Source organism: Mobula birostris, chromosome 30 (genome assembly GCF_030028105.1).
Source record: "Mobula birostris isolate sMobBir1 chromosome 30, sMobBir1.hap1, whole genome shotgun sequence".
NCBI lineage: Eukaryota > Metazoa > Chordata > Chondrichthyes > Myliobatiformes > Myliobatidae > Mobula > Mobula birostris.
In genome coordinates, this window is record NC_092399.1 from 35,258,802 (window position 1) to 35,284,695 (window position 25,894).

Genomic DNA, 25,894 nt, shown 5'->3' on the forward strand with positions numbered 1-25,894 from the left:
AGCATTAATATTCAAGAGTTCCTTTCCAAATTACTACAGTGGGATAGAAGCTTGGTGCCTGAAGGAGGGGGACAAGTGATACTGGGGTGTGAGAGGTTTTTGATTTTGCTCATTGTTTCTCTGAGGCAGCGAATAGTGTTCAAAGGTTCATTTATTATCAAAATTATGTATGCAGTGTACAACTCTGAGATTCGTCTTCTCCAGATCAGGGGTCCCCAACCTTTTTTGCAACGCGGACCGGTTTAATATTGACAATATTCTTGCGGATCGGCCAACCCGGGGGGTGGGTGGTGGTGGTAGGGTTGCCAGCGGACAAGAGTAGCAGTCAAGTACGTTGTGTTTACCCCGAGAAAGACTACAATTACCATGAAGCCTTGCGCAGGCACTTGTGTGCGCATGCGTGTATGTGCTGATTTTTTTTCTACAAATCGTTTTTGGCAATTCTGTTCGGTGGTGGGGGGTGTTAATCATGACCAGAATATTGGTGATAAGTGGCTAATACACTCAATTTCGTTTCTAAAAGGGTTTATCTAACGAATTTAATATTAAACACACAGCACATATTTTCCCTGTATGAACATATAAAATCATTGCAACACACCAATATCACTGAATCAGTGGGAGCCCTGGGCTTGTTTCCCTGCAACAAGATGGTGCCATCGAGGGGTGATGGGAGACAGCGATACTCGAAGGGGGTTCCTTATGTCCAGTCTATTCTGCAATTTAGTTTTCGTTGCATTCATTGCAGAGATACGTTGGAAATGGAAGCAACATTTTCAGTGCTTTCCTGGCTATCTCAGGATATTCAGCCTTGACTTTGCTCCAGAATGCTGGCAGAGATGTTATGTCAAACATACTTTTCAGCCTGCCGTAATTTGCAAGCTCGAGGAGTTGATCTCCTTCCCGTGCTGACATGGATGACGTGCGGGTAATAACCTCGCATGCGTAATGACCTCACGTGTGTTCAAGCTCAACAGTAGGTGTGACAGGGAATGAGGAAACGTGCAGCTGACTCCTGTGGCCAAATCATATCATTTCCTCGTGGCCCGGTAGCACATGCTTTGCGGCCCGGTACCAAGCCCGCAGCCTGGTGGTTGGGGACCGCTGCTCTAGATAGTCACAAGACAAATGAAGCATGGAAGTCATTCAAAGAAAAATATCAACCTCCCACCTCCCCACACAGGAGAAAAACTAACAAAATACAAAAAGAACATTGACCCCCCCCAAACCCCCTCCCCACGCACAAAACAAACCTAACAGAACGCAACAAGAACATCCACCCTTAAACGTCTTCACCTGCACAACAAAACGAGAAAGAACAGGTGAAAGCACCAAATATAAAAATCATAAGAATGAAAACAACAGTCCATAAACTCAATTGACCAATCGATAACACGGGACCTCAGTAACATCCTCCAGCATCATTGAAAGAGAGAGACACCTCGTGAACGCAGAGGCCTACCCGTCTCTTGATAACTATCATCAAAGAGCCTTGGTTCGCAATGCTGTTGGTCGCTTCAATTGGTTGCATGATTTGTATTTTTTTCTTGCGCATCAGGTGCTTGGCTTTTATTTTTACTTTTTATTCATTTTTTTCTTTAATTGTGTTCTTTCGGTTTCTTGCTCTGTGGCTACCTGTGAGCAAGCAAATCTCATGGTTGTATAATTTATACGTTCTTTGATAATGTACTTGAATCTTGTTAGAGTAATGGATCCCGCAACCCATCTGGGTCGTAGAAGTGCTGTACAGATGAGCACTGCACCAGTTGCCTCCACCTCTCACGGTTGTGGGCAAGTGCCTGGGCTGTAGCAAAGCTCTCTCCAGTCCACTCTGCAATGTTGTCTGCCCATTTCTTCCTCTGCCTTTTTCTTTTTCCCAGCACCGCTCCCTGAAGAATGGTCTTTCAGAGTCCACTCGATCTTGTTATGTGGCCATACTATCTCAGTTTCCTCTTCTTTACTGTGGACAGTAGATCTTTGTAGTGTCTTGTGCTGAGTGATGGTTCTTTGTACTTTTGTATGGGAGATGCTGAGGGGCCTTCTAAATCATCTCATTTCTGCTGCCTGGATCTTGTAGTTCTGCTGTCAAAGTCTATGATTTACATAAATACAAGAAAATGGTGAGCACAGAATCAGGTTTATTATCACTGGCACGTGACGTGAAATTTGTTAACTTTGCAGCAGCAGTTCGATACAATACATAATCTAAAACAGAAAAAAAATAAAAATAATAACAATAAATAAACAAGTAAATCAATTACAATATATGTATTGTTACGTACCCCGTAACTGGGTTGCCAAACCAGCAGAAATGGATCACTCAGTTGGAGTCTGGACTACTAGAACTAAGAAAGTTTTATTAAAGAAACAAACAACACAGTAATCGAAAGGATAATAAATGCAACAGTTCAGCAATGATAAACACACATGTGCACAGAATTAAGATAACAGCATCAATCAAGCTCTATCGTTGTCTAGGGATAAATGACCAATTTCAAAGTGACACAAAGTTCAATCCAATTTAGTAGTGCAGTTCGCAGTAATCGTTGCCATGGTGATGGACAACGTGGGGGGGGGGAGAGAGAGAGAACGGGAACGACTGATCATTCAGGCACGGCTTCCACTCACAGACCGGCGATAATTGCTCACAAGCAGCTTTTGGGCAGGTCCTTGGTGATGTCACCTGAGGTCACTGACTGTGACCCCTCCTCCAGATGCGGTCGATCCTCTGCAGTGAACCCGGCACCCAAGCAAGGGCGGACACACACCGGGTTCCCGCTGATCGTACCTTTCCACCCTGTGCGTTGTCCGGTACTTCCCACCGACTCGTGAGAGGCGCATCGCTTCCAGGGTCTCGTTACCTCGGGTGTCGTGTGTGCTGCCTTAGCGAACCTGTCCCTTTTTATCCCCCTGCTGGGGTATCGCCTGTCCATCACTTCAAACAGTTCAGGGTTTAAAGGGGGAGCCGATCTTGGCAATACCCAGACTGATGGCTCCTTCATTAACATCTCCACATGCTGCTTCATTGTTCCTTATCTCTCCTTCCCCCTGAGGACAGGTGGCAGACCAACTGCTGATGCCACTGATGCTAACCCAGGCCAGCAAACATCTTAATTTTATGTGTATACTCATCACAGTATATTGAATCGATTTTAAGAAGTGCAAATAAACAGAAATACTGTATATTAAAAAAAGTGAGGTAGTGTTCAAGAGTTTAATGTCCATTTAGGAATCGGATGGCAGAGGGGAAGAAGCTGTTCCTGAATCGCTGAGTGTGTGCCTTCAGGCTTCTGGCATGCCCTGGGTGCTGAAGGTCCTTAATAATGGACGCTGCCTTTCTGAGACACTGCTCCCTGAAGATGTCCTGGGTACTTTGTAGGCTAGTGCCCAAGATGGAGCTGACTAGATTTACAACCCTCTGCAGCTTCTTTCGGTCCTGTGCAGTAGCCTTCTTCCCCCTCCCTTACCGGACAGTGATGCAGCCTGTCAGAATGCTTTCCACAGTACAACTATAGAAGCTTTTGAGTGTACTTGTTGACATGCCAAATCTCTTCAAGCTCCTAATGAAGTATAGCCACTATCTTGCCTTCTTTATAACTGCATCAATATGTTGGGACCAGGTTAGATCCTCAGAGATCTTGACACACCCAGAAACTTGAAACTGCTCACTGTCTCCACTTCTGATCCCTCTACGAGGATTGGCGTGTGTTCCTTCATCCTACCCTTCCTGAAGTCCACAATCAGCTCTTTTGTTTTACTGACGTTGAGTGCCAGGTTGTTGCTGCAGCACCACTCCACTAGTTGGCATATCTGACTCCTGTACGCCCTCTCCTCAACCCCTGAGATTCTACCGACAATGGTTGTATCATCAGCAAATTTATAGATGGTATTTGAGCTATGCCTAGCCACACAGCCATGTGTATATAGAGAGTAGAGCAGTGGGCTAAGCACACACCCCTGAGGTGCGCCAGTGTTGATCGTCAGCGAGGAGGATATGTTATCACCAATCCACACAGTACGTAATCGATGTGGCTTTGATATATTCCACTGGGCGCATCCCAGGACCGGCATCATGATGCCTTGTGCTCTCCAAGATTGTTCACAAGCACCATGTTGCAGCTGGTGAACTCAAGTAGGTGTAATCCTCACTCACTGGTTATGACATTACAGGAAGGGCCGCAGAATTCCTTCCAGTCTTTGTGTCTGCACCCACCTTGGCATTCCAGTCCCCCAGATGATTAGAATGTCCTTTTTGTCCACCTTGTCAATAATGCTCTGGAGTTAGGAGTAGAATTCCTCCTCTTGTCCATCTTAATAGTCCGTTGTTGGCGCGTAGGCCTGTATTACTGTGACGTTGAAAGGTGCTGCTCTAAGGTGGATGGAAATAAGCTTACTAGATACTGGGCAGCACCCCAGTACTGAGTTCTTGATGCTCTTGTTGACCAGAAATCCTAAACCATCGGCATGTTTGTCAAGTTCTCCACTGTATGTGACTTCCTCAGTAAGATGTTCACCAAGGTTTCTCCATCTGACTTCAGAGCTCCATGATGTGCCAGGTATATATATCTCTATTTCATCGGCGAGCTCCTGCATTTTCCCTCCTTGGGCAAGTGTTCTCACGTTCCTTGTGGCTAATGATGTGTAGTCTCTCCCACGGATCCCAAAGTTAACAAATTTCACGTCGCATGCCGGTGATAATAAACCTGATTCTGATTCTGATCTTCCGTGATGAGCAGCATCCTTAGCACCTCCGCCCTGGTGTGCAATGGATGGCGCAGTCCTTGGTGACCCAGGCGGCAACTCATCCGCTATGGGGTCTGTTGCTGTGTGCATCATGTATTGAAATTAAAGTTTTGTGTTTCTAGGCAGTACAAGAACAAGGAAATCTCATGTTCAGGCGATTTGATCTCTTAATCTTGACATGAGTACATCTTCAGTTTAATATAAGACCATGAAACATTGGAGCACAATTAGGCCATTCAGCTCGTTGAGAATGCTCTGCCATTCCATCATGGCTGATTTTTCATCGCTCTCAATATTCTCCTGTCTTCTCCCAGTAACCATTAACACCTGACTAACCAAGAATCTATCAACATCAGCTTTAAATATATACCCAGTGACTTGGCTTTTACAGCTGTCTGTGGCAATGAATTCCACAGATTCAACACCCTCTGTCTAAAGAAATTTCTCCTCATTTCTGTACTAAATGGATGTCCCTCTATTCTTAGGCTGTACCCTCTGGTCCTAGATTCCCCCACTTTAGGAAACATCTTCATGTCCACTATAGTTAGGCCTTTCATTATTCAGTGGGTTTTGATGAGATCTTCCCTCATTCTAAATTCCAGTGAATACTGGCCCAGAGCCATTTTGGTATCCACCTTATGTATGGTACTCCATTCAGCCCTAGAATGCAAACTTCCATCATGAAAACAGGTGGAAAAGTACTTTAGCTGTAGTGTCTCAGTTAGTTTGAAAGGATCTTTGATGTTTTCTTGGCTTTCATTGGCCACAAGGAAAACCGCGAAAACAATAAATAGGCTTTGTTCCTTAAGTGAAGCATTTGATGATAGGAACATAGAGAAACATAGAAAGCCTACAGCACAATACAGGTCCTTCGGCCCACAATGTTGTGCCGAACATGTACACACTTTAGAAATTACTTAGGGTTACCTGTTGCCTCAATTTTTCTCAGCTCCATGTATCTATCCAGGAGTCTCTTAAAAGACCCAATCGTATCTGCCTCCACCACCGTTGCCAGCAGTCCATTCCACACACTCACCACTCTCTGCATTAAAAAAAACTTACCCCTGACATCTCCTCTGTACCTACTTCCAAGCACCTTAAAATTGTGCCCTCTCGTGTTGGCCATTCCAGCCCTGGGAAAAAGATATGAACTACTTGTTTTCTCTTTTTGAGTGCCTTAAAAGTTAGCTTCACAGGCATGCTAAGTACAAACTGTCACAAAGGAGAAAATCTGCAGATGCTGGAAATCCAAGCATCACACACAAAATGCTAGAGGAACTCAGCAGGCCAGGCAGCATCTATGGAAAAAAAGTAGTTGACATTTCAGGCCGAGACCCTTCAGCAGGATGAGTCAGAATTAGAAGGTGGGGGAGGGGAGAGAGAAACACAAGCTGACAGATGAAAGCGGGGTGAAGTAAGGAGCTGGGAAGTTGATTGGTGGAAGAGATACAGGGCTGGAGAAGGGGGAGTGATAGGGGAGGACACAAGACCATGAAAGAGAGAGAAAGGGGGAGGAGCACTAGAGAAGTGATGGACAGGCGAGAGAGAGAGGAAAAAGGGGACGGGGAATGGTGAAGGTGGTGGGGGGGGAGGTGGTGTGGCCATTACTAGAAGCTCGAGAAATCGATATTCATGCCTTCAGATTGGAGAGATGAGACCACACTCAGGTTGGGCATGTCAGTCCATGTCTCTCCTGTCGCAATGAGGCCACACTCAGGTTGGAGGAGCAGCACCTTGTATTCTGTCTGGGTAGCCTCCAACCTGATGGCATGAACATCGATTTCTCAAACTTCCAGAAACGGCCAAGCCTCTCCCCCCACCCTTCACCATTCCCTGTCCCCCTTTCCCTCTCTCTCCTCATCTCCTTGCCTGTCCATCGCCTCTCTCTGGCACTTCTCCTGCTTTTTCTTTTTCCACGGCCTTCTCTCCTCTCCTATTAAATTACCCCTTCTCCAGCCCTGTATCCCTGTCACCAATCAACTTCCCAGTTCTTTACTTCACCTGCCTCCCTCCCAGTTTCACCTGTCACCTTCTATTTCCTCCTCCCCTCCCCCCACCCACTAACTCTGACTCCTCATCGTTTCTTCTCCAGTCCTGCTGAAGAGTCTCGGCCCGAAACATAGACTGTACTCTTTTCCATAGATGCTGCCTGGTCTGCTGAGTACATACTGTGGCGGCTTTCTTCTCTGGGCAGAATGTTAGGGGCCTTTGGTGGTCCATGTCTCATATTTGTCCTTGTAGAGCCAGAGCCATGCATTCACGCAGCAAGACTCAGTGTTAAATAGCAGAACTGTACTTTTAGTGGACAGAAGTGTAACAGGGGGTATTAAATCTGAGGTGCTGAGTTTGACCACTACAACAGACCAGACCCCAAGAGCAGGAATGTAAGGTGAGGTTTACAGCTGACGCTACCGGCAGGTCAGGAGCAATTCAGCGATTCAGGAACAGCTCCTTCCCCTCTACCATCCGATTTCTAAATGGACATTGAATCTTTGGACACTACCTCACCTTTTTTTTAATATACAGTATTTCTGTTTTTGCACTTCTTTTTAATCTATTCAATATGCGTAATTGATTTACTTGTCGATCTATTATTTTTTTATTATAATTATTTTCTCTGATAGATTATGTATTGCATTGAACTGCTGCTGCTAAGCTAACAACTTTCACATGCCGATGATAATAAACCTGATCCTGATTCTGAAACACAGGATTCAGAAATCTGCTCTTTTGGATTGTTTAAATCTTAGATTAAGCCATTTAATTGTTTTCTTTACAGTTTAATAATTAATTACTTGCTCCTCTGTATTAGTTTTTATATGCAAGTTTAACATGCTCCCGTGGCTATATAAAGTATAATTCTGCAAAGCTCTGGCTTCTTTGTTCTGCATTAAATGCATAAGTGTTTTCTCATTGGTTAAGTTGAAACTGCAGTATTCAAATGAGTACTGGTTAATTGGTTAACTCTTATCTATAGATTTGAATGACTTTTTTCTTATCTCTGTGGTATAAAAATATCTGTTCTACACCAGTCCCATCTTTAATTTCTCTCTCTTGTTCGACTTATAGACCACTATCCCTGTTTGTTCAATTTTCTCCTGCTTTATCAACTCTTAATAATACAAATGTGAAGCAACAAGTTTTGTTCCTTGTTCCTGACTTCTGAAAGATTAAAACAACAGAAACCATTTGGATGGGAAGCTTTTGGATTTTAAAAGGATTAGAAGGGTCGGGCAGATTTGAAATTTGGGCGTTCAAGTATGGGAATGAGGGCGAGGAAAATCAGGGAAGTCTGTTGGGTGAGGAGTTCAGGATGTGATGTTCTGAGGGAACACAATACATTAGGGAACAGTGATGTAGAGAGCAACAAAAGCTATCAACGCTTGCAGTAGGAGCTGAACCAGCAGGAAAAATAGCTGAAAATTGGCAGTTGGAACCTAATGAGGTGAAGCACTTTGGGAGGACAAACCAGGGTAGGATAAATACAGATAATGGTAGGGCAAAGAGGAGTGTTGTTAAACAAAGAGAACTTGGAAAACAGTTCTATAATTCCTTGAGGAGCATTACAGGTAGATGGGATAGTAAGGAAAGCTTTTGGCATATTGGCCTTTATAAATAGAGTCACGAGTACAGGAGTTGGTATATTATTTTAAAGTTGTATAAGATTTTGGTGTAAAAGAATTTGGAGTATTGTATACAGTTCTGTTCATACACCCACAAGAGAGATATCAATAAAGTTTAAAGAGTACAGAGACATTTCACAGGGATGTTGCCAGGAATTGAGGACATGAGTTATGGGGAAGGGTTGAATTGGTTTGGACTTTATTTCCTGGAGTGGAGGAGAATGAGGGAAGATTTGACAGAGGTATATAAAATAATGAGGGGTATAGATAGGGTAAATGCAAGCAGGCTTTTTCCACTGAGGTTGGGTGAGACGAGAACTAGAGGTCATAGGTTAAGGATGAAAGGTGAAATCTCTAAGGGTAGACTGAGAGGCAGGTATTCATTCTGTGGAGTAAGTGTGGAACGAGCTAGAAGTGGTGGATATGCGTTGGATTGCAACATCTAAGATAATTTTGGATAATACATGGATGGGAGGGGGATGGAGGGCTATTGTTCAGATGGGACTAGGCAGAATAATAGTTTGGCATGACTTAGAAACTAAAACTTCATGTTACTTATTCCAAAGAGAATTTGCTATGAACACAATTACAATCTGTTGCATGTCTGTCTGCATTTGAAGTGTTCATGTAGAGAACTGGAAATATTTCAATGGAAGAAATGAGATTTGGAAATAAAATGGAAGAATTAACACAGCATGGGAGATGGGAAGAAAGGCTCTTGTGTAAAGGTAACAATGTCAAATAACAGTAACATTTCTTTGATAAATATGTAGACAAACAGAATCTATCCTCAGTCAACTCTCCATAAAGTATTTACAGACATTTTATGACCATCCTCCTGTATGATTTGATTTCAAAAGGGCCAGGGGTGAACGTTCCATCAGTGTATGGCCTGGATGTGACCGTTGTCAGTCAGTGGGAGGAGATGGTGTTGCAACCTGCACTCCAGATCGTTGAGAGCTTCTTAAAGGTATGGAACACTGTGCTAGTGTTTAATGAGGGAGATGTGAAGTGTATATCACCGTGATATCGACACGGACAAGCCGTAAAGGAGAAAGGCAACAGAAAAGAAATTATAGACCAGTTAGCCTGACCTAATGGTTGGGAAGATGTTAGAGTCAGTTGTTAAGGATGAGGTGATGGAGTACTTGGTGACACAGGACAAGATGGTACAAAGTCAGCATGGTTTCCATCAGGGAAGTTCCTGCCTGACGAACCTGTTGGGATTCTTTGAAGAGATTACAAGTAGGATAGATAAAGGTGATGCAGTGTATATTGTACATTTGGACTTTCAGAAGGGCTTTGACAAGGTGCCACACATTAGGCTGCTTATCAGGTTAAGAGCCCATGGTATTACAGGAAAGTGACTTAACATGGTTAGAGCATTGACTGATTGGTAGGAGGCAGCAAGTTGGAATAAAACAATCCTTTTCTGGTTGGCTACCAGTGACTAGTGGTGTTTTGCAGGGGTCGGTGTTGGGACCATTTCTTTGAGATGATGGAATAGATGGCTTTGTTGCCGAGTTTGCAGATGATATGAAGATTGGTGGAGGGGGCATGTGGTGTTGAGGAAATGGGTAGGATAGAGAAGAACTAAGACAGATTGTCTTGTCTCCCTTTCTCTTCACCATTTACACCTCGGACTTCAACTACTGCACAGAGTCTTGCCATCTTCAGAAGTTTTCTGATGACTCAGCCATAGTTGGATGCATCAGCAAGGGAGATGAGGCTGAGTACAGGGCTACGGTTAGGAAACTTTGTCACATGGTGTGAGCAGAATTATCTGCAGCTTAATGTGAAAAAGTCTAAGGAGCTGGTAGTGGACCTGAGGATGGCTAAGGCACCGGTGACCCCTGTTTCCATCCAGGGGTCAGTGTGGACATGGTGGAGGATTACAAATACCTGGGGATACGAATTGACAATAAACTGGACTGGTCAAAGAACGCTGAGGCTGTCTACAAGAGGGGTCCGAGCCGTCTCTATTTCCTGAGGAGACTGAGGTCCTTTAACATCTGTCGGACAATGCTGAGGATATTCTACGAGTCTGTGGTGGCCAGTGCGATCATGTTTGCTGTTGTGTGCTGGGGCAGCAGGCTGAGGGTAGCAGACACCAGCAGAATCAACAAACTTATTCGAAAGGCCAGTGATGTTGTGGGGATGGAACTGGACTCTCTGACGTTGGTGTCTGAAAAGAGGATGCTGTCCAAGTTGCATGCCATCTTGGACAATGTCTCCCATCCACTACATAATGTACTGGTTGGGCACAGGAGTACATTCAGCCAGAGACTCATTCCACTGAGATGTAACACTGAGCATCATAGGAGATCATTCCTGCCTGTGGCCATCAAACTTTACAACTCCTCCCTTGGAGGGTCAGACACCCTGAGCCAATAGGTTGGGCCTGGACTTATTTCCTGGCATAATTTACATATTATTATTTAATTATGGTTTTTATATTGCTATATCTATACTCTATTCTTGGTGCAACTGTAACGAAACCCAATTTCCCTCGGGATCAATAAAGTATGACTATGACTAGATGAGGAGAATGGGCAGGAAGGTGGCAAATGAAATACAATGTAGGAAAATGCATAGTCATGCACTTTGGTAGTAGAAATAAATGTGCGGACTATTTTCTAAATGGGGAGAAAATCCTGGAATTTGAGATGCAGAGGGACTTGGGACTCCTTGTGCAGAACACCCTGAAGGTTAACTTGCAGGTTGAGTTGGTGGTGAAGGAGGCAAATCACATGTTAGCATTCATTTCTAGAGGTCCAGAATACAAGAGCAAGGATGTGATGCTGAGGCTTTATAAGGCATTGATGAAGTCTCACCTTAAGTATTGTGAACAGTTTTGGGTCCCTCATCTTAGAAAAGATGTGCTGGCATTGGAGAGGGTCCAGAGGAGGTTTGCAAGGATAATTACAGGAATGAAAGGATTATCATACGAGGAAAGTTTGATGGCTCTGGGTCTGTAGTCGCTGGAATTCGGAAGGATGAGGAGGGATCTCATTGAAACCTTTCGAATGTTGAAAGGCCTAGACAGAGTAGATGTGGAAAGGATGTACCCCCATGATGAGAGAGTTTAGGACAAGAGGGCACAGCCTCAGGATAGAGGGGCACCCTTTCAAAACAGATGTGGAGAAGTTTCCTTAGCCAAAGGGTAGTGAATTTGTGGAATGTGTTGCCACATGCAGCTGTGGAGGCCAGGTGGTTGGGTGTATTCAAGGCAGAGATTGATAAGTTCTTGATTGGACATGGCATCAAAGGTTACGGGGAGAAGGCCGGGAACTGGGATTGAGAAGGAGATGTAAAAAAGGATCAGCCATGATGGAATGGCAGAGCAGACTCGATGAGCCAGATGGCCTAATTCTGCTCCTGTGTCTTATCGTCTTGTGGTAAAGACTGTAGCCTTCAGCGGCAAAATGCATTGCGATGGAAAGGCAAAATTCAGCACCTGATTAGAAAGAAACAAGGAGGGAACCAGGCTTCACTCAGAGACCACATTTGCATTGAATTTTGGCAACTTGTGACACGTGTTCTGCAGTTAGTGGCACGACAAGCAGAGCCGCTGCTTCAGGTCCAGCATCCCAGGTGTAATCCTGACCTTGGGTGTTGCCTGCCAGGAGTTTGTACACTTCTCCTGTGAATGTACGGGTTTCCCACTGTGTCCCAAAAACACAGGGGTAAGTTAGCTGGATTCTGTTAATCATCTGTAGTGTGGGTGGGTGATAGGAGATTTGACAGGAGCTAATGGGCAAACGAGAGAATAGGTGGAAAGGAAATATTTAATTTTAATTATTTTTTATTTGGAGAGGGAAGAATATTGTTATGATTGTTCTGAGATCTGGTAAAAACCCAATGGCTGTATGTGATAGATGTGAGACTTAAAGCAAAATTGTCCTGAAGGTATTTGGTCAGTCTGTATTCAAGCCATCAACGATTGTACTGAAGAAAAACTGAACAAAGTGTTTCCATTTATTTCGATAGAAATAGCGACTATTTTTTGTAAGAATATGTAATCCTTGGTATTGTCAGTAGAATAATATACAAAAGTAAGGTTTCATTAAACCTTTATCAAATGCTGGTCAAGATTTAGCTGGAATATGCTCTTCGTTCAAATGACACACTTTGCCAGACTCGGATAGTGTCAAGTGATAGACTTAGTTAATTGCGTAGATTAGAGAAGCTAGGGTTGTTTTCTTCGAATATGGAACAGGCCATTGAGCCCATGATGTGCCAATCAATGCCAGTTTATGCCAACCATCTTCCTGTTTATCATCCACGTCTCTCTAATTCTTTCATTCATGTGTCTATTTAAAGTCTTACTCAACCAGACAGCTTGCTTTCACTGCTACTCCTGATAGTCTACTCCAGGTACCTACCACTCTCTTTGTTTAAAATAAAATGCCCCTCCCATCCCCCTAAATCTCCCCACCCCCTCAAACCATAAAGGCATGTCCTCTGGTGTTTGACATTTCCACCCTGGAGAAAAGATTCTGTCTACACTATCTATGTGTCTCTAAATTATAAAAACCTCTGTCAAGTCTCACCTGTTCCTCCGATGCTTAGAGAGAACAACCCAAGTTTGTCCAACCTTTCCTTGTAGTTTATACACTCTAATCCAGTCAGCATCCTGGTAAACCTCATCTGCACCCTCTCCAATCCTTCCATAATGGATCAACCAGAACTGCACGCAGTATTCCAAGTGCGGTCTCACTGAAGTTTTGTACAGCTGCAGAAATACTTCCTCAGTCTTATACTCAATGTCCCTCCCAATGAAAGCAAGTGTACCATGTGCTGCCTTTACCACCTTAGCCACCTTCAGTGAACTATGGACCTGAACCCCAAGGTACCGCTGTATCTCATTGCTATTAAAGAGTCTATCATTATAGTAAAAGAGAAATTATACTTTCTCCTTTCATGTGACCTCCCAAAGAGCAACATCTCACACTGCCCAGTTTGTATATGTCACTTTGAGATCCATTTTCTTGCAGGCATTTACAGGAAAATAAAGAAATACAATAGAATCAATTAAAAACTATAAACAGCAAACACTGATAAACAACTTATGTGCAAAATAAAACAGTAAAGAAATAATACTGAGGACGCAAGTGTAGAATCCTTGAAAGTGATTCTGTAGGTTGTGGAGTCAGTTCAGTGTTGAGGTGAGTGAATGTATCCAGACTGGTTCAGGATGTTTGTTACAGAATGTTGGTCTCTGTAACAGCAATGACGTTGTCATTCCATGTTCAGATCCAGGCTCCAAGTTCACCCTCCTTACTCATAATACTTATAACATTGATATAAACGCTTTCCAGCTCATCAATCCAGTCTTCTCCTTGTCCTTCCTTTCTGACTTGCTTCTCACACCATCTTTCTTGCCCTCAATCCTATCACCTGTTGCCCTGCTGTTTTGGTTCCTGTCTCCCTGCTGGTATTGTTTAAACCCTCCCATGTACCAGCAGCAAATCTCCTGGCGAGGATATTGGTTCCCATCCAGTTCAGATGGAAACATTCTTGTTTGTACAGGTCTTATCTGCCCTGGAAGAGAGCCCAATGATCCATAAGTCTGAAGCACTCCCTTCTGCACCAGCTCCTTCGCCATATATTGAACTGTTGCTCACTCACTTGCACGTGGCATGGGTAGTAATCATGACTTTGCAACCCTGGAAGTCCTACTTTTGAAATATTTTACCTAAGTCTCTAAAATGCCTGCCTGTCATTGGCACCAATATGGACCATGACCTCTGGCTGCACATCCTCCCCTCTCCAAATGTCCTGTACCCACTGCGACATCCTTGACCTGGAATCGAGGAGGCAATGCACCAGCCTAGAGTCTCGATTGCAGCCACAGAAACACCTATCAGCACCCCTTCCTATTGAATCCCCTGACAGTCTGCCCTTCCCTCCTCTGCCTCAGAGCCAGGAATGGTGCTGCTAACTGGGCGACTGCTGCTGTCATCTGTAAGGTCATCCCCCCCCCCCCCCCCGGCCGCCAAACAATAACCAAGAGGTATGTATACTTGTCAGTGAGGGGAATAGCAACGGGGGATCTAGCACTGTCTGTGTAGTCCCCTTACTTCTCCTGGTGATCACTCTATCTGTAGCCTGTGCCTCATTAAACCTCTCATTTATGATCCCCTCCACCTTCCTGATGATCCTGAGTACATCCATCTACCCCTCCAGCTCCTTGACCTGATCTGTCACAAGCTGCGGTTGGGTGCACTTCCCACCGATGTAGTTACTGGAGAGACCATGAGATTTTCTGACTTCCCACATTTTGCAGGAGGAGCATTCCACTGCCCTGACTGCCATTCTCTTTATGCTAAATCAAAGACCACAAGTCAGCACAAAAATTAAGACCTTAGTGGTTCTTACCTGTCACTCACCTGTCCCTTCTTGATGAAGCCTCTTGAGTCAAAGCCTCAGCTTCCAATCTTTACACTGGCCACTGTCAGAATGACCACTCCAAAATGGTCACTCCACTTTACCTTGCCTGTTATTGGCAGATCGCCATACACAGCGAATACGATTTTTAAAAACTTTTTTTAAAAGCTGCAGGCTCTTCCCCGCTGTTGTAAGATTTTTTAGGCAGTGAAGTTTCAAGATATTTATCAGGTGACCAAAATCAAAGTAATCAAATATTCAAATTTAGATTTATTATCAAAGAATGTATAAACTGTACAGTAGAGTACAGAAGAGGTTTTGTCTAATGGCAGAGCGATTGGTAACTAGAAGTAGCATTCATGGTAATTCATAAAATCTGGGGTGACAAGGTAATATTTTTCTACAGTGCAACTTGGAATGAAAATAAATAGGAGCTGGGAATCTAAACTAAAAAGAGAAAATACTGGGAATACCGAGTAGGCCAGGCAGGAAATAGAAGTGGAAATTGTCAAAGCTTCAGTTTGAAACCCTTCGGAAGAGCTGAAAAGGAAACATAAGAAGCTTTGGTGGGAGGGAGCAAGGGATGAGAATGTCTTCGATAGGTTAAAAATGGGTGAAGGTTACCTGGTCTCTGTGTGAGTGGGAGCAGATAGAGAGCAAGAATATAGACAAAAGAATGAAGGAGTTAAAAAATGTAGAGCAGGAGGACATGCCCAGCAATTCAGGGTAGGCATGAGCTCCATTGCCAGAGAGAAAACAAAAGGAAGAAAAAGTAAGCTGAGCCCAGGTTAGACAGATGTCTGATACAGACAGAAACCAACTTTCCCAAAGGCATAGAATTCAGTTTTGAGTCCAGAAGGCTGCACTATGCTAAGGTGGAAGTTGCAGTGTTGTGCCTCAGGCTTGAGTTTGGTCTCACTGTCACAGTGTAAGAGAGCACAGACAAAAGGTGAAAGTGGTTTGGGAATTAAAGTGACAGGCAACAGTAGTAGCAAGGGTTCAGAGGAGGTTCACGAGAATGATTCCAGGAATGAAAGGGTTATCGTATGAGGAGCATTTGATGGTTCTGGGCCTGTACTCACAGGAGTTTAGAAGAATACGGTGGTATGTCATTGAAACCTATTGAATGTTGAAAGGCCTGGGTAGAGTGAATGTGAGAAGGATGTTTCCTATAGTGGGCAAGTCTAGAACCAGAGAGCACAGCCTCAGAATAGAGGGTCATCTATTCAAAACAGAGATCAGGAGGAGTTACTTTAGCCAGAAGGTGGTGAGTCTGTGGAACTTGTTCCTAAAGTTGGCTGTGTAGGGCAGGACATTGGGTGTGTTAAAGGCAGTTTGCTAGGTTCTCGATTAGTCAGGGTGTGAAAGGTTAAGGGGAGAAAGAAGGGGAATGGGGTTGAGAGGGAGATGAATCAGCCATGTTGAAATGGTAGAGCAGACTCGATGGGCCAAATGGCCCTATTCTGTTCCTATATCTTATGGTTTTATGGTCAGCTTTGCAGGCAGAACATAAGTGTTATGCAAGGTGATCACCCAATCTACATTTGGTACATTCACTTGCATTTCTTCCAATCTAATGGGCTACTTTGGTGTTCACAGTGTTGTCTCCTCAGCAGTGGAGAAACCAAAGGCAGAGTAGTGAGCACCTTGGTACAGCGCAAATAGGAAATTTGCTCCCACAACGAGTGGTAGATGTGAAGAATATAAACATTTCTAAGGGAATGAACATGAGAACAAAGGAACGGGTGTCAGAGTACTACAGCACAGAAATGGGCTATTAGTAAATATAGTAAATAGTGATATGATTTGATGAGGTGTAACAGCAGGAAATACTCTAAGGAACAGTTGGCTCTGTGGCCTGGCTGGTAGTTCTTTATAATCAAAATCCCTGCTTTCTTTCTAGTCCTGTGCTTGCCCTTGCCTCACATTTCCCATTATTTCTATGAGCTTGGCTGCATAAGTCATTCTCTTTCTTACTAATCATTTCTGGCTGCATTGCTTAAAGTTAAACGTTGGCTGCTGTTATTTGTTGTTCCTGAGCATACGGACACAGTGCTGTAAATTTACATTGAACTCTTCAGTAATTTGATACAACACTGCTTTCTAAGACTGATGCAAATGATCCAGTGGTGCTTTTCAGATAAAACAGTGTGCACTGATGTCCTGCTGAAACAATCTTACATCCAGAATCATTAATCTGGTCTTTTATGCTTCTGCAGTTTGTCACTCTGCTGGCTTTTCTGCCTTGTTATGCTAGTGGTGTAATGAAATTAGGACACCCTAAAATGCAGATCGTAAATTCCTTAAATGAAGAATTGCTAAATCCTCAGTAAAAATGGTGGCAGAGAAGTCAAGCATGCTTTGCTCCAGAGGACTCTTCAAAATGTATTGATACCTCCAGTGACTGAAAGCCAATTATTTAATTTGGTGTGCTGATCCCAATCTCCTCTTTGTTACTGGTCATGTAATTTGTGTTGGCACAATGAATGGTGTTTGACAGCTGCTCTCCGTAACCACAGGGAGAGAAACCTGTAGCACTGCCGCTAACCATGGCTCAGGACCAGAATGATGGGAAGAGGAATCGTCGAGTCTGTGAATTGTGTGACAAAATCATCCTTGGTGATCAGGAATGGAAGGGTAAGAAGAATTACCTAACATGCATGATGAAACTCAGTGAAGGAAGGTTGGGGAACCAAGGATGAGGAACTAGCTGGGTAACAGATTGTTCAATGAACTCTGAATGTTTACTTGCAGCTCACCTGAAATCCAGGAATCATCAGTACCACTTGAAGAGGAAGAGGAGGGCGGAGGCGCAATTAAACACACACACTTCCTCTGACTCTGAAAACACTGCACAAGAAGTGTAGAGGTTGTTTCCAATCTGCAGTTGTATCGCAGGAACTTGGCCAGGGTGTGAATCAATCGGTATGAATGGTCTGGAGCAGTATCCAGCCGGAAGCTCTTACCTACTAGAGACTGAGTGCAGAATGACTCCCGTATCAAAGGACATGCTGTGCAGCCATTCCTCCGTCTGTACTTGTAATCAACACCAAATTTGTTGTTGATATTCTGGGTTGTAATTCCTGAAGCTTCCTGGTGGATCAAATTTTGGGTAAATATTGCATAATTTTCTTTTGAAAGTTGGAGATAATTGATACTGGCTTGCTAAAGGTGGCTGGATGTATTCCTGGAGATTTTCTAACATCTCCCATCTCCAGCCTTGCCATTCACTCAAGAAACATTTTCTCACCAGCTCTACTATTAACTTGCAACAGTGTTGAAGAAAAGTTAAAAGATGCATTTTATTCAGGGAGTATAGCAGATCCAGAAGGTTAATCATTCATTTTGAAGAGTGACTAACCATGACTTGAAACTAATCAGTAGTAACTGATCAAGTATGATAGAAGGAACAGATATTTGGAGTTGTAGCATATTCAGGACTTCCTTCCACATGCCTTTACCGATGAGCTATGTGAATAAAGGCCAGTCGTTAATGTGGAAAATGATGCACATTGACTAAAGCTGACTTCTTGCAGGGGGATGGTATGTGTTATCATTTTGTGTCTAATCTGAAAAGAAAATGAACAAAACAAGGACTGATAACAGAAATAGTAAATTACTCTGAGCAATGCATTGTCTATTGGGTTCAAGTGGAGAGTGATAGCTGTAACGGAATAAACTGTCAGATCGCACGAATGTCAGCTGAATTCTATAAATGGGACCAAGTGTACATTCCCAAGTTGAGGAAATTATTTCTATTGAATATTTTTGTTTTAATGCTCCATTTCTGTTCTGCATGTGCTGAACTTTTAATATCTTGTTTTTTAAAAATCCCACTAAGTTTAAGAAATTCCCAGTAATGGAGAGAGGCCTGTCAGGTACACCCAAACAGCTCCAGAATCACAATATAAATTTTAAATTGTCTTCATCTTAATTAGTGTATCCTTGGAACTCAAGTCACATTTCATTCTGTAAATCTGTACTATACTTCCTCCAAAGTCATTGCATCTTTCCTTGGATGTGGTGATTACTATATTCATGGTACTCATTGTGTTGTCTTACCAAGGCTGTAATAACTTGTCTATAAATTCTAACCATTTGAATTGTAGTTCCGTTTGCTAAACTTGTTCTAAATTTTATATACATTTACATAAAATGGATTTCTTTATTTCAACTTGTTGGGTTTTATATTTTGAGAGCAGTCTGCCCCAACCTTTGTAAATCCGGTCTCACATTTGGCTGTATTTTCCCCCTTTTTTTCAATCATACTAATATCTTTAGATATATACTTGTACAGTGCTTTGTAATCCAGCTCTATTTGTGGCATTGGTCAATTTATTTTCAACATACTTTCCAACGCTGCAGTGTAGACTAGTGGTCGCCAACCTGTCGATCGCGATCGACTGGTCGATCTTTGAGACTTTCCCAGTAGATCCTGAAAAAAATCAAAAATAAATACACAAATACTGTTGTAATGTGAGCATTAGAAAAATAAGTAATACTAATTAGGATAATGGTAATATAGCAATACTTTTGCTACTGAAAGCTGTTTGTAAAGAGAGATTGTTTCTGGGTTGCGGGGATTTAGTTCCGTGCCCAGTGTGCATGTGTGTAGCTCCCCACCATGCGCTGCATTTTCAGCATAGCTTGTGCTGCATCAAAGTGACCAATTAGATTAGATAAGAGTACAGACTGTCGCAAACATCCATATATGGCACTCGCTCGTGATACCCTGATAGCATGGTGGAGGCTCCACGAAAGAAGGCGAAAACGTACAAATTCCATCCAGAGTGGGAAGAGGAATTTCTATTTACCTTGGTGAAAGACAAGTGTGTATGTATGTTGTGCCACCAAACACAAGCACTGACTAAAAGAGGGAATCTGGAGCGGCACCAACCACCAGAAAATTAAAGACACTTACCCCTCCAAAGAGCGCAATTCGTGCCAGGAAAGTTGAGGAGCTAAAATCTGGGTTGAAGGCCCAGCAATCGTTTTTCACAAAACATGCTGCTCAAAATAAGGCTGCTATGGAAGCATCATTACGTGTAAGTTACCTTTTGGCTGAACACAAGAAGCCTTTTACAGATGGCGATTTATTCAAGGAAGCAATGGCCATTACTGCAGAGACTGTTTTTAATAACTTTAAAAACAAAAACGGCATCACAACCGCAATACATAATATACTGCTTGGCCCTGCAACAATGACAAGGAGGGTAGAGTCACCGTCAGAGTTCGTGGATCGAATTGTTACTCTGTGAATATTTTTCACTACAGTTCGATGAATCCCTGGATGTAATGCAAACAGCTCAGCTTGTTGTATTTGTCAGAATGGCTTTCCAGGATTTTACAACAATGGAGGACTTCCTCACTCTTTTGCAATTAAAGGAGAGAATGAGAGGTGAGGATATTTACAATGAGTTTTAAAAATATGTCCGTGAAAATGACATCCCCATTCATAAACTGGTGGCAAGTACTACTGATGGGGCCCCAGCACTGCGCGTTGGCTTTATAGCACTAAAAGTCAGTACCTACTTCGGGTCAACTTATCAATGTGAAATTGCTTTTTCACAGATGAAAATTATTAAATCTAAGTACAGGAGCTGTCTTACTGACAGACACCTCACAGACTGTCTCAAACTGGCTGGCTGTAGTTATGAGCCAAATTTCAGGGAACTAGCAGAAAGTATTCACCCCAGTCATCACACTGAGTGTAACAGTCAATTTTTATTCATTTATTTTTCGTGTTGAAATAAAATTAAATAATGAAACTTGGAATTAAAGGTGTGAAATATTGTAATATTCTTAATGAAAGACAGCTATGGCCTGTTTGATATGCTAGTTACAGTGTTTTCTTGTTTGAATTAATTTGAAAGTTTGACAAAAGTATTTTGTGTAATTCAAATACCATTAGCCCAAATAAAAGGCCTCAAATTGGAAGTATAATCTGAGCTGTTTTTTCTCTAAACGATTTAGTAGGTAGATCTTGCCTTTCACTAAGGTTGAGGTAGGGGATCTTGGGCTTAAAAAGGTTGGTGACCACTAATGTGGACCAATACTACAGAGGTGTAGAGTACAGCAGTCCATCCAGTACTGGGGTATTCCTCAATACCACAATGTAGTCCATCTAGTAATTTGCTGATTTTCCCAGTAATAAGAAAAATTAAGAAAACAAGTCCACAAAGTGAACCAAACAAAAAACAAGAATTAAAGCTCTTCTCCTGTTATGCTGCAGATTGGAGTCAGTGCAGGGCAAATAAATTAGACAGGATGCACCCAGACCCAAAGACCCTGGACAGACTGACTTCCAGCAGGAAGTTTCCCCATTGTAAATTAGAATGATTAATATTTATTTTCCAGTTAATCTGACTGAATTCTAAATGTCATAATGAGTACATGAACATTTTTTATATAGTATAGAGAGGAGCTACAGGGAGATGGTAAAGCTGAGTTGAAGTCCGCAGGTAGTTGTCAGGTTACTGTCAGGTGAGGAAAGGGAATAGACAGTGCAGAGTGCCCCTGTGGACATTCCCTGAATAATAACTACACCGCTTTGGATACTGTTGGGGGACGTACGATCTACCAGGGGAGCTGCAGCAGCCAGGGCTTCTGAAGCGCAAAGGTTCGAATTCAAAGCGGGAGGAGAAGATGGCGGCGTGACGCAGCTTGCAGCGGCCACTCCGGTGAGTGATATCTTATCTGTCAAGTAGGGGCCGTGCACAATCCTGATTTGATGGAGACAGACGTGAGAGCACGGAGGAACATCTGTGAAACTTCTGAAATGCCTGCTTCGCTGCCGCTGCTACTGTGTGATCCAGAATCTCCGGAGGGGAAGGCTCCGAGTCCTCAGCTTTGCTTTTTGGTCGGTGACCGGGATGGGGGTCGAAGCGCTCGGCAGGGATGGAGCTCGGTGCTCAGTGTCGGAGGGCTGGTCGGAGGCTCGAAGTTTTCGGATGGACCCAGAGTCGGCTGCGGTTGGGTGCTTCCAATGCATCAGCAAGTTTGTGACGCTTGGAGTTCATGGCAGGGAGAGTTTCTCCCTTCTACCGTCTGCATGAGATGATGGAGCTATCAGGACTTGAGACTTTTACCGTACCCATGGTCTGCTCTTTATCAAATTACGGTATTGCTTTGCACTGTTGTAACTATATGTTATAGTTATGTGTATTTGTCAGTTTTAGTCTTGGTTTGTCCTGTGTTTCCGTGATATCTCTCTGGAGGAACGTTGTATCATTTTTTAATGCATGCATTTCTAAATGATAATAAACGAGGACTGGCATCTGTTAGTCTTGCGAGACCATGGATCTGCGCTGGAAAGTCTTCACTCTCCAGGGCGCAGGCCTGGGCAAGGTTGTATGGAAGATCAGCAGTTGCCCATGCTGCAAGTCTCCCCTCTCCACGACACCAATGTTGTCCAAGGGAAGGGCATTAGGACCCATACAGCTTGGCACCAGTGTCGTCGAAGAGCAATGTGTGATTAAGTGCCTTGCTGAAGGACATAACACGTTCCCTCGGCTGGGGCTCGAACTCACGACCTTCAGGTAGCTAATCCAATGCCTTAACCACTTGGCCACGTGCCCACGCAAACAAGGACTGAGTGTCCTCATAATCTAATCAAAGTTCATATATGCCACCATATACAACCCTGAGATTCATTTTCTTGTGGGCATACTCGATAAATCCATAATAGAATAATTACTATAATAGAAACGATGAAAGAACGCACCAAATTGGGCATTCAATCAGTGTACAAAAGACAAACTGTGTGAATACAAAAAGGAAGAAATAATAATAAATAAGCATTAAATTTCGAGAACATGAGATGAAGAGTCACTGGTTGTGGGAACATTTCAGTGATGGGGCAAGTGACGTTATCCCCAAGAGCCTGATAGTTGAGGAGTAATAACTGTTCCTGAACCTGGTGGTGTGAGTCCTGAGGCTCCCTGTACCAGCTTCCTGATGGCAGCATCAGAAGAGAGCATGTGTTGGTTTGTGGGGGTCCCTGATGATGGAAGCTGCTTTCCTGCGACAATGCTTCGTGCAGATGTGCTCAATGTCAGGAGGGCTTTACCTGTGATGCTCTGGGCCATATCCACTGCTTTTTGCAGGATTTTCATAGAACTCTGGCTTCTTTCTCCTGACCCAAACTCCAAAAAGAAATGTTGTTCTTGTTATGTTTTAGTGTTGATATTATGCACCTTAAAGTGGATGAAGGTCAGCTATCATGGAAGATAGTGGATTACAAGCCAGGTTAAGGCATCAAGATATGAGGCTACCTCTTCAAGCACAATGTTGGCCAATGTGCGGTCACTGGAGGAGAAGATAGAAGAGGACCTAAGGGTAAGATTGCTGTATTGGAGGGAAATGAAGGATTGCTTCCTTCTGTTTCACTGAGCCATGGCTCATTCCGGACATGGAGATCCAGCCCTTGGGATTCTGAATCCACCGGATGGACCACTGACTGCTGATTTGAAGAAGACAAGAGGTGGATGACTGTGTTTCATGATCAACACTTTGTGATGCTCGGACGTAGTGGTCTTGTTGCACTCTTGTTATCCTGACCTGGAACAGCAAATGGTTAAATGCCGATGGTACTACTCTTCCGTGATCATGTCCACAGTTTACATCCCACCCATGACAAATGTTAAACAAGCACTTGATATATTGAGAGCCATTATTAGCAAACAAGAAACATCTGTTGGATCACAGCCTAACCCAACACCTTGCACATCGTTGCCAGGGACTTCAGTCAGGCGAGTTTGAAAAAAATTTCTGCCCAATTATCATCAGTACCAGCTGCCTCTTCAGGAGTCCCAACAACTCGACCACTGCTACACTACCAGCAGGGACTACCTACTGTTGACCGCATTTCAGGAGTCTGAACAACTGGCTGTACTCCTCTTCCTTGCATATAGGCAGAGGCTAAAGACTAAAGCACGAGAGATAAGATCAACAAGGAGGTGGTTGCGGGAGGCAGAGGAGTGAATACAGGATTGCTTGGAGTCAGTAGACTGGACAGTGTTCAGGGGCTCATCAGAGATTCTGAATGAATACGGTACAGTTCCTGGACTGTATAAAGACTCATGGACAATGAATGTGTCCCCACAGAATCATTCAGTCTTCCTCAAACAGGTGCCCTGGATGGACCAACAGATCTCCAGTCTGCTGATGGCTGGGTTGGTGGCTTTCAGGTCTGGTGATGAAGGAAAGTACCAGAGGTCAGGGTATGACCTCCAGAAAGCTATCTCACATATGAAGTGGCAAATCCAGACCAAACTTGAATCACAGAACATGTTCAGCAGCTGTGGTAGGGCTTGAATGCTATCACCTCCTACAAAGTAAAACCAAGCGACATATGTGACAATAAGTTTCTGCTCCCAGATGATCTCAATGCTTTTTATGTTTCTTTAACCAACCAAACATGGAGGCACCTTTATAAACTCCCACAGCCCACAACAACCCTATGATTTCAGTCTCTGAGGCCAAAGTCAGAGCATCCTTAAGGAGAATGAATCCAGGGAATGTATTTGGCCAGGATGGTGTACCTGGCTGAGTATTGAAGATCTGTGCTAATCAACTGGCCACAATGTTCAGTGACATCTTCAACCTCTTGTTTTGGCAGTGTCAGGTACCTACCTGCTTCAAACAGGTTGCAATCATACTGGTGCCCAAGAAGAACATGGTAGCCTGCCTCAATGACTATTGTCCAATAGAACTTACATCCACTGTGATGAAGGCTTTGAGAGGATGGTTATGAAACACATAACTCCTACCTGAGACGCAACTTGGATCCACTCCAATTTGTCAACCACCACAGCTGGCCAACAGCAGACGCCATTTCATTGGCTCTTCACTCAGCTCTGGAGCATCCCAACAGCAAAGATACATGTTTCAGAATGCTCTTCATTGACTACAGCTAAGAATTTAACAGTTGAAACATCAATAACCTCCAAGACCTCAGCCTCGATACCTCCTAGTTTAACTGGATCCTTGATTTCCTCACTTGCAGATTCCAGTCTGTTTGGATTGGCAGCAATAATGCTTCCACAATCGCCATCAACACGGGTCCACTCAAGGCTGTGTGCTTAGCCCCCAGCTCCACTCATTTTCTACTTATGACTGTGAGGCTGTGCAGTTCCAATGCCATACTCACGTATGCTGACGACACCGCTGTTGTTGGCCAAATCAACGGTGCTGATGAATCGGCGCATAGAAGAGAGATTGAAAATCTAGTTGAATGGTGCCACAACAACGAACTCTCTCTCAGTGTCAGTAAAACCAAAGAACTCGTTATTGATTAAAGAAGAAGCAAACCAGAGGTCCATGAGTTAGTCCTCATCAAAGGATCAGAGCTGGAGAGGGTCAGTAACCTTAAATTCTTTGTCATTATCATCTCAGAGAATCTGTCCTGGACCAGGCACATAAGGGCCATTACGAAGAAGGCATAACAGCACCTCTACTTTCTGAGATGTTCGTGCAGATTTGGCATGGCATGTAAAACATTAACAAACTTCTAAGGGTGCACAGTGGAGAGTATCCTGACTGGTTGCATGACCACAATACGGAAAACCCATTTCCCATGAAGTGAAAAGCCTACCAAATGTAGTGGGTGCAGCCCAGTCCATCACAGGAAAGGCCTCCCCACCATTGAGCATACCTTCAAGGAGTGCTACTGCAAGCAAGTAGCATCCATCGTCAAGGACCCCAACCATTCAGGCCATGCTGTCTTCTCACTGCTGCCATCAAGAAGGAGGTACAGAAGCTACACCATGTGACCAGGTCCCACACCACCAAGTTCAGGAACAGTTATTAGCATTTAACCATCAGGCTCCTGTACCAGTGTTAATAGCTTCACTCAGCTCCACACTGAACCAATTCCACAGCGGTGGGCTCACTTTCAAGGAATGTACAATTTGTGTTTTCAAAGGTGTGTATTTATTTATTTATTTATTTTTGTTTCTTTATTTCATTGCTTGTTTATTTGTTACTTGTTATATATTTACAGTTTGTCTCCTTTTGCATATTCATTGTTGGTCCTTCTTTGTGTGTAGATTTTCATTGAGTCTATTGTGTAATTTGTAACTACTCAGAAAGCCCACAGGAAAATGAAACTTGGGGTATTGTATGTGACAAATACATCG

At 43.4% G+C, this 25,894-nt stretch overlaps 1 protein-coding gene across 1 annotated transcript in view; it reads left to right on the plus strand.

Annotated features, from left to right (window-relative positions):
• The window catches only part of trit1 (tRNA isopentenyltransferase 1), a 44,285-nt gene extending 23,609 nt beyond the window's left edge, over positions 1–20,676 (plus strand). Inside the window, exons 9-11 of the mRNA XM_072247135.1 lie at positions 9,227–9,336; positions 17,276–17,393; positions 17,511–20,676. Of these exons, the coding sequence (XP_072103236.1) occupies positions 9,227–9,336; positions 17,276–17,393; positions 17,511–17,623 (341 nt within the window). The 3' untranslated portion in view covers positions 17,624–20,676. The remainder of the gene's footprint in view (positions 1–9,226; positions 9,337–17,275; positions 17,394–17,510) is intronic.
• The last annotated feature ends 5,218 nt before the right edge of the window (positions 20,677–25,894 follow it).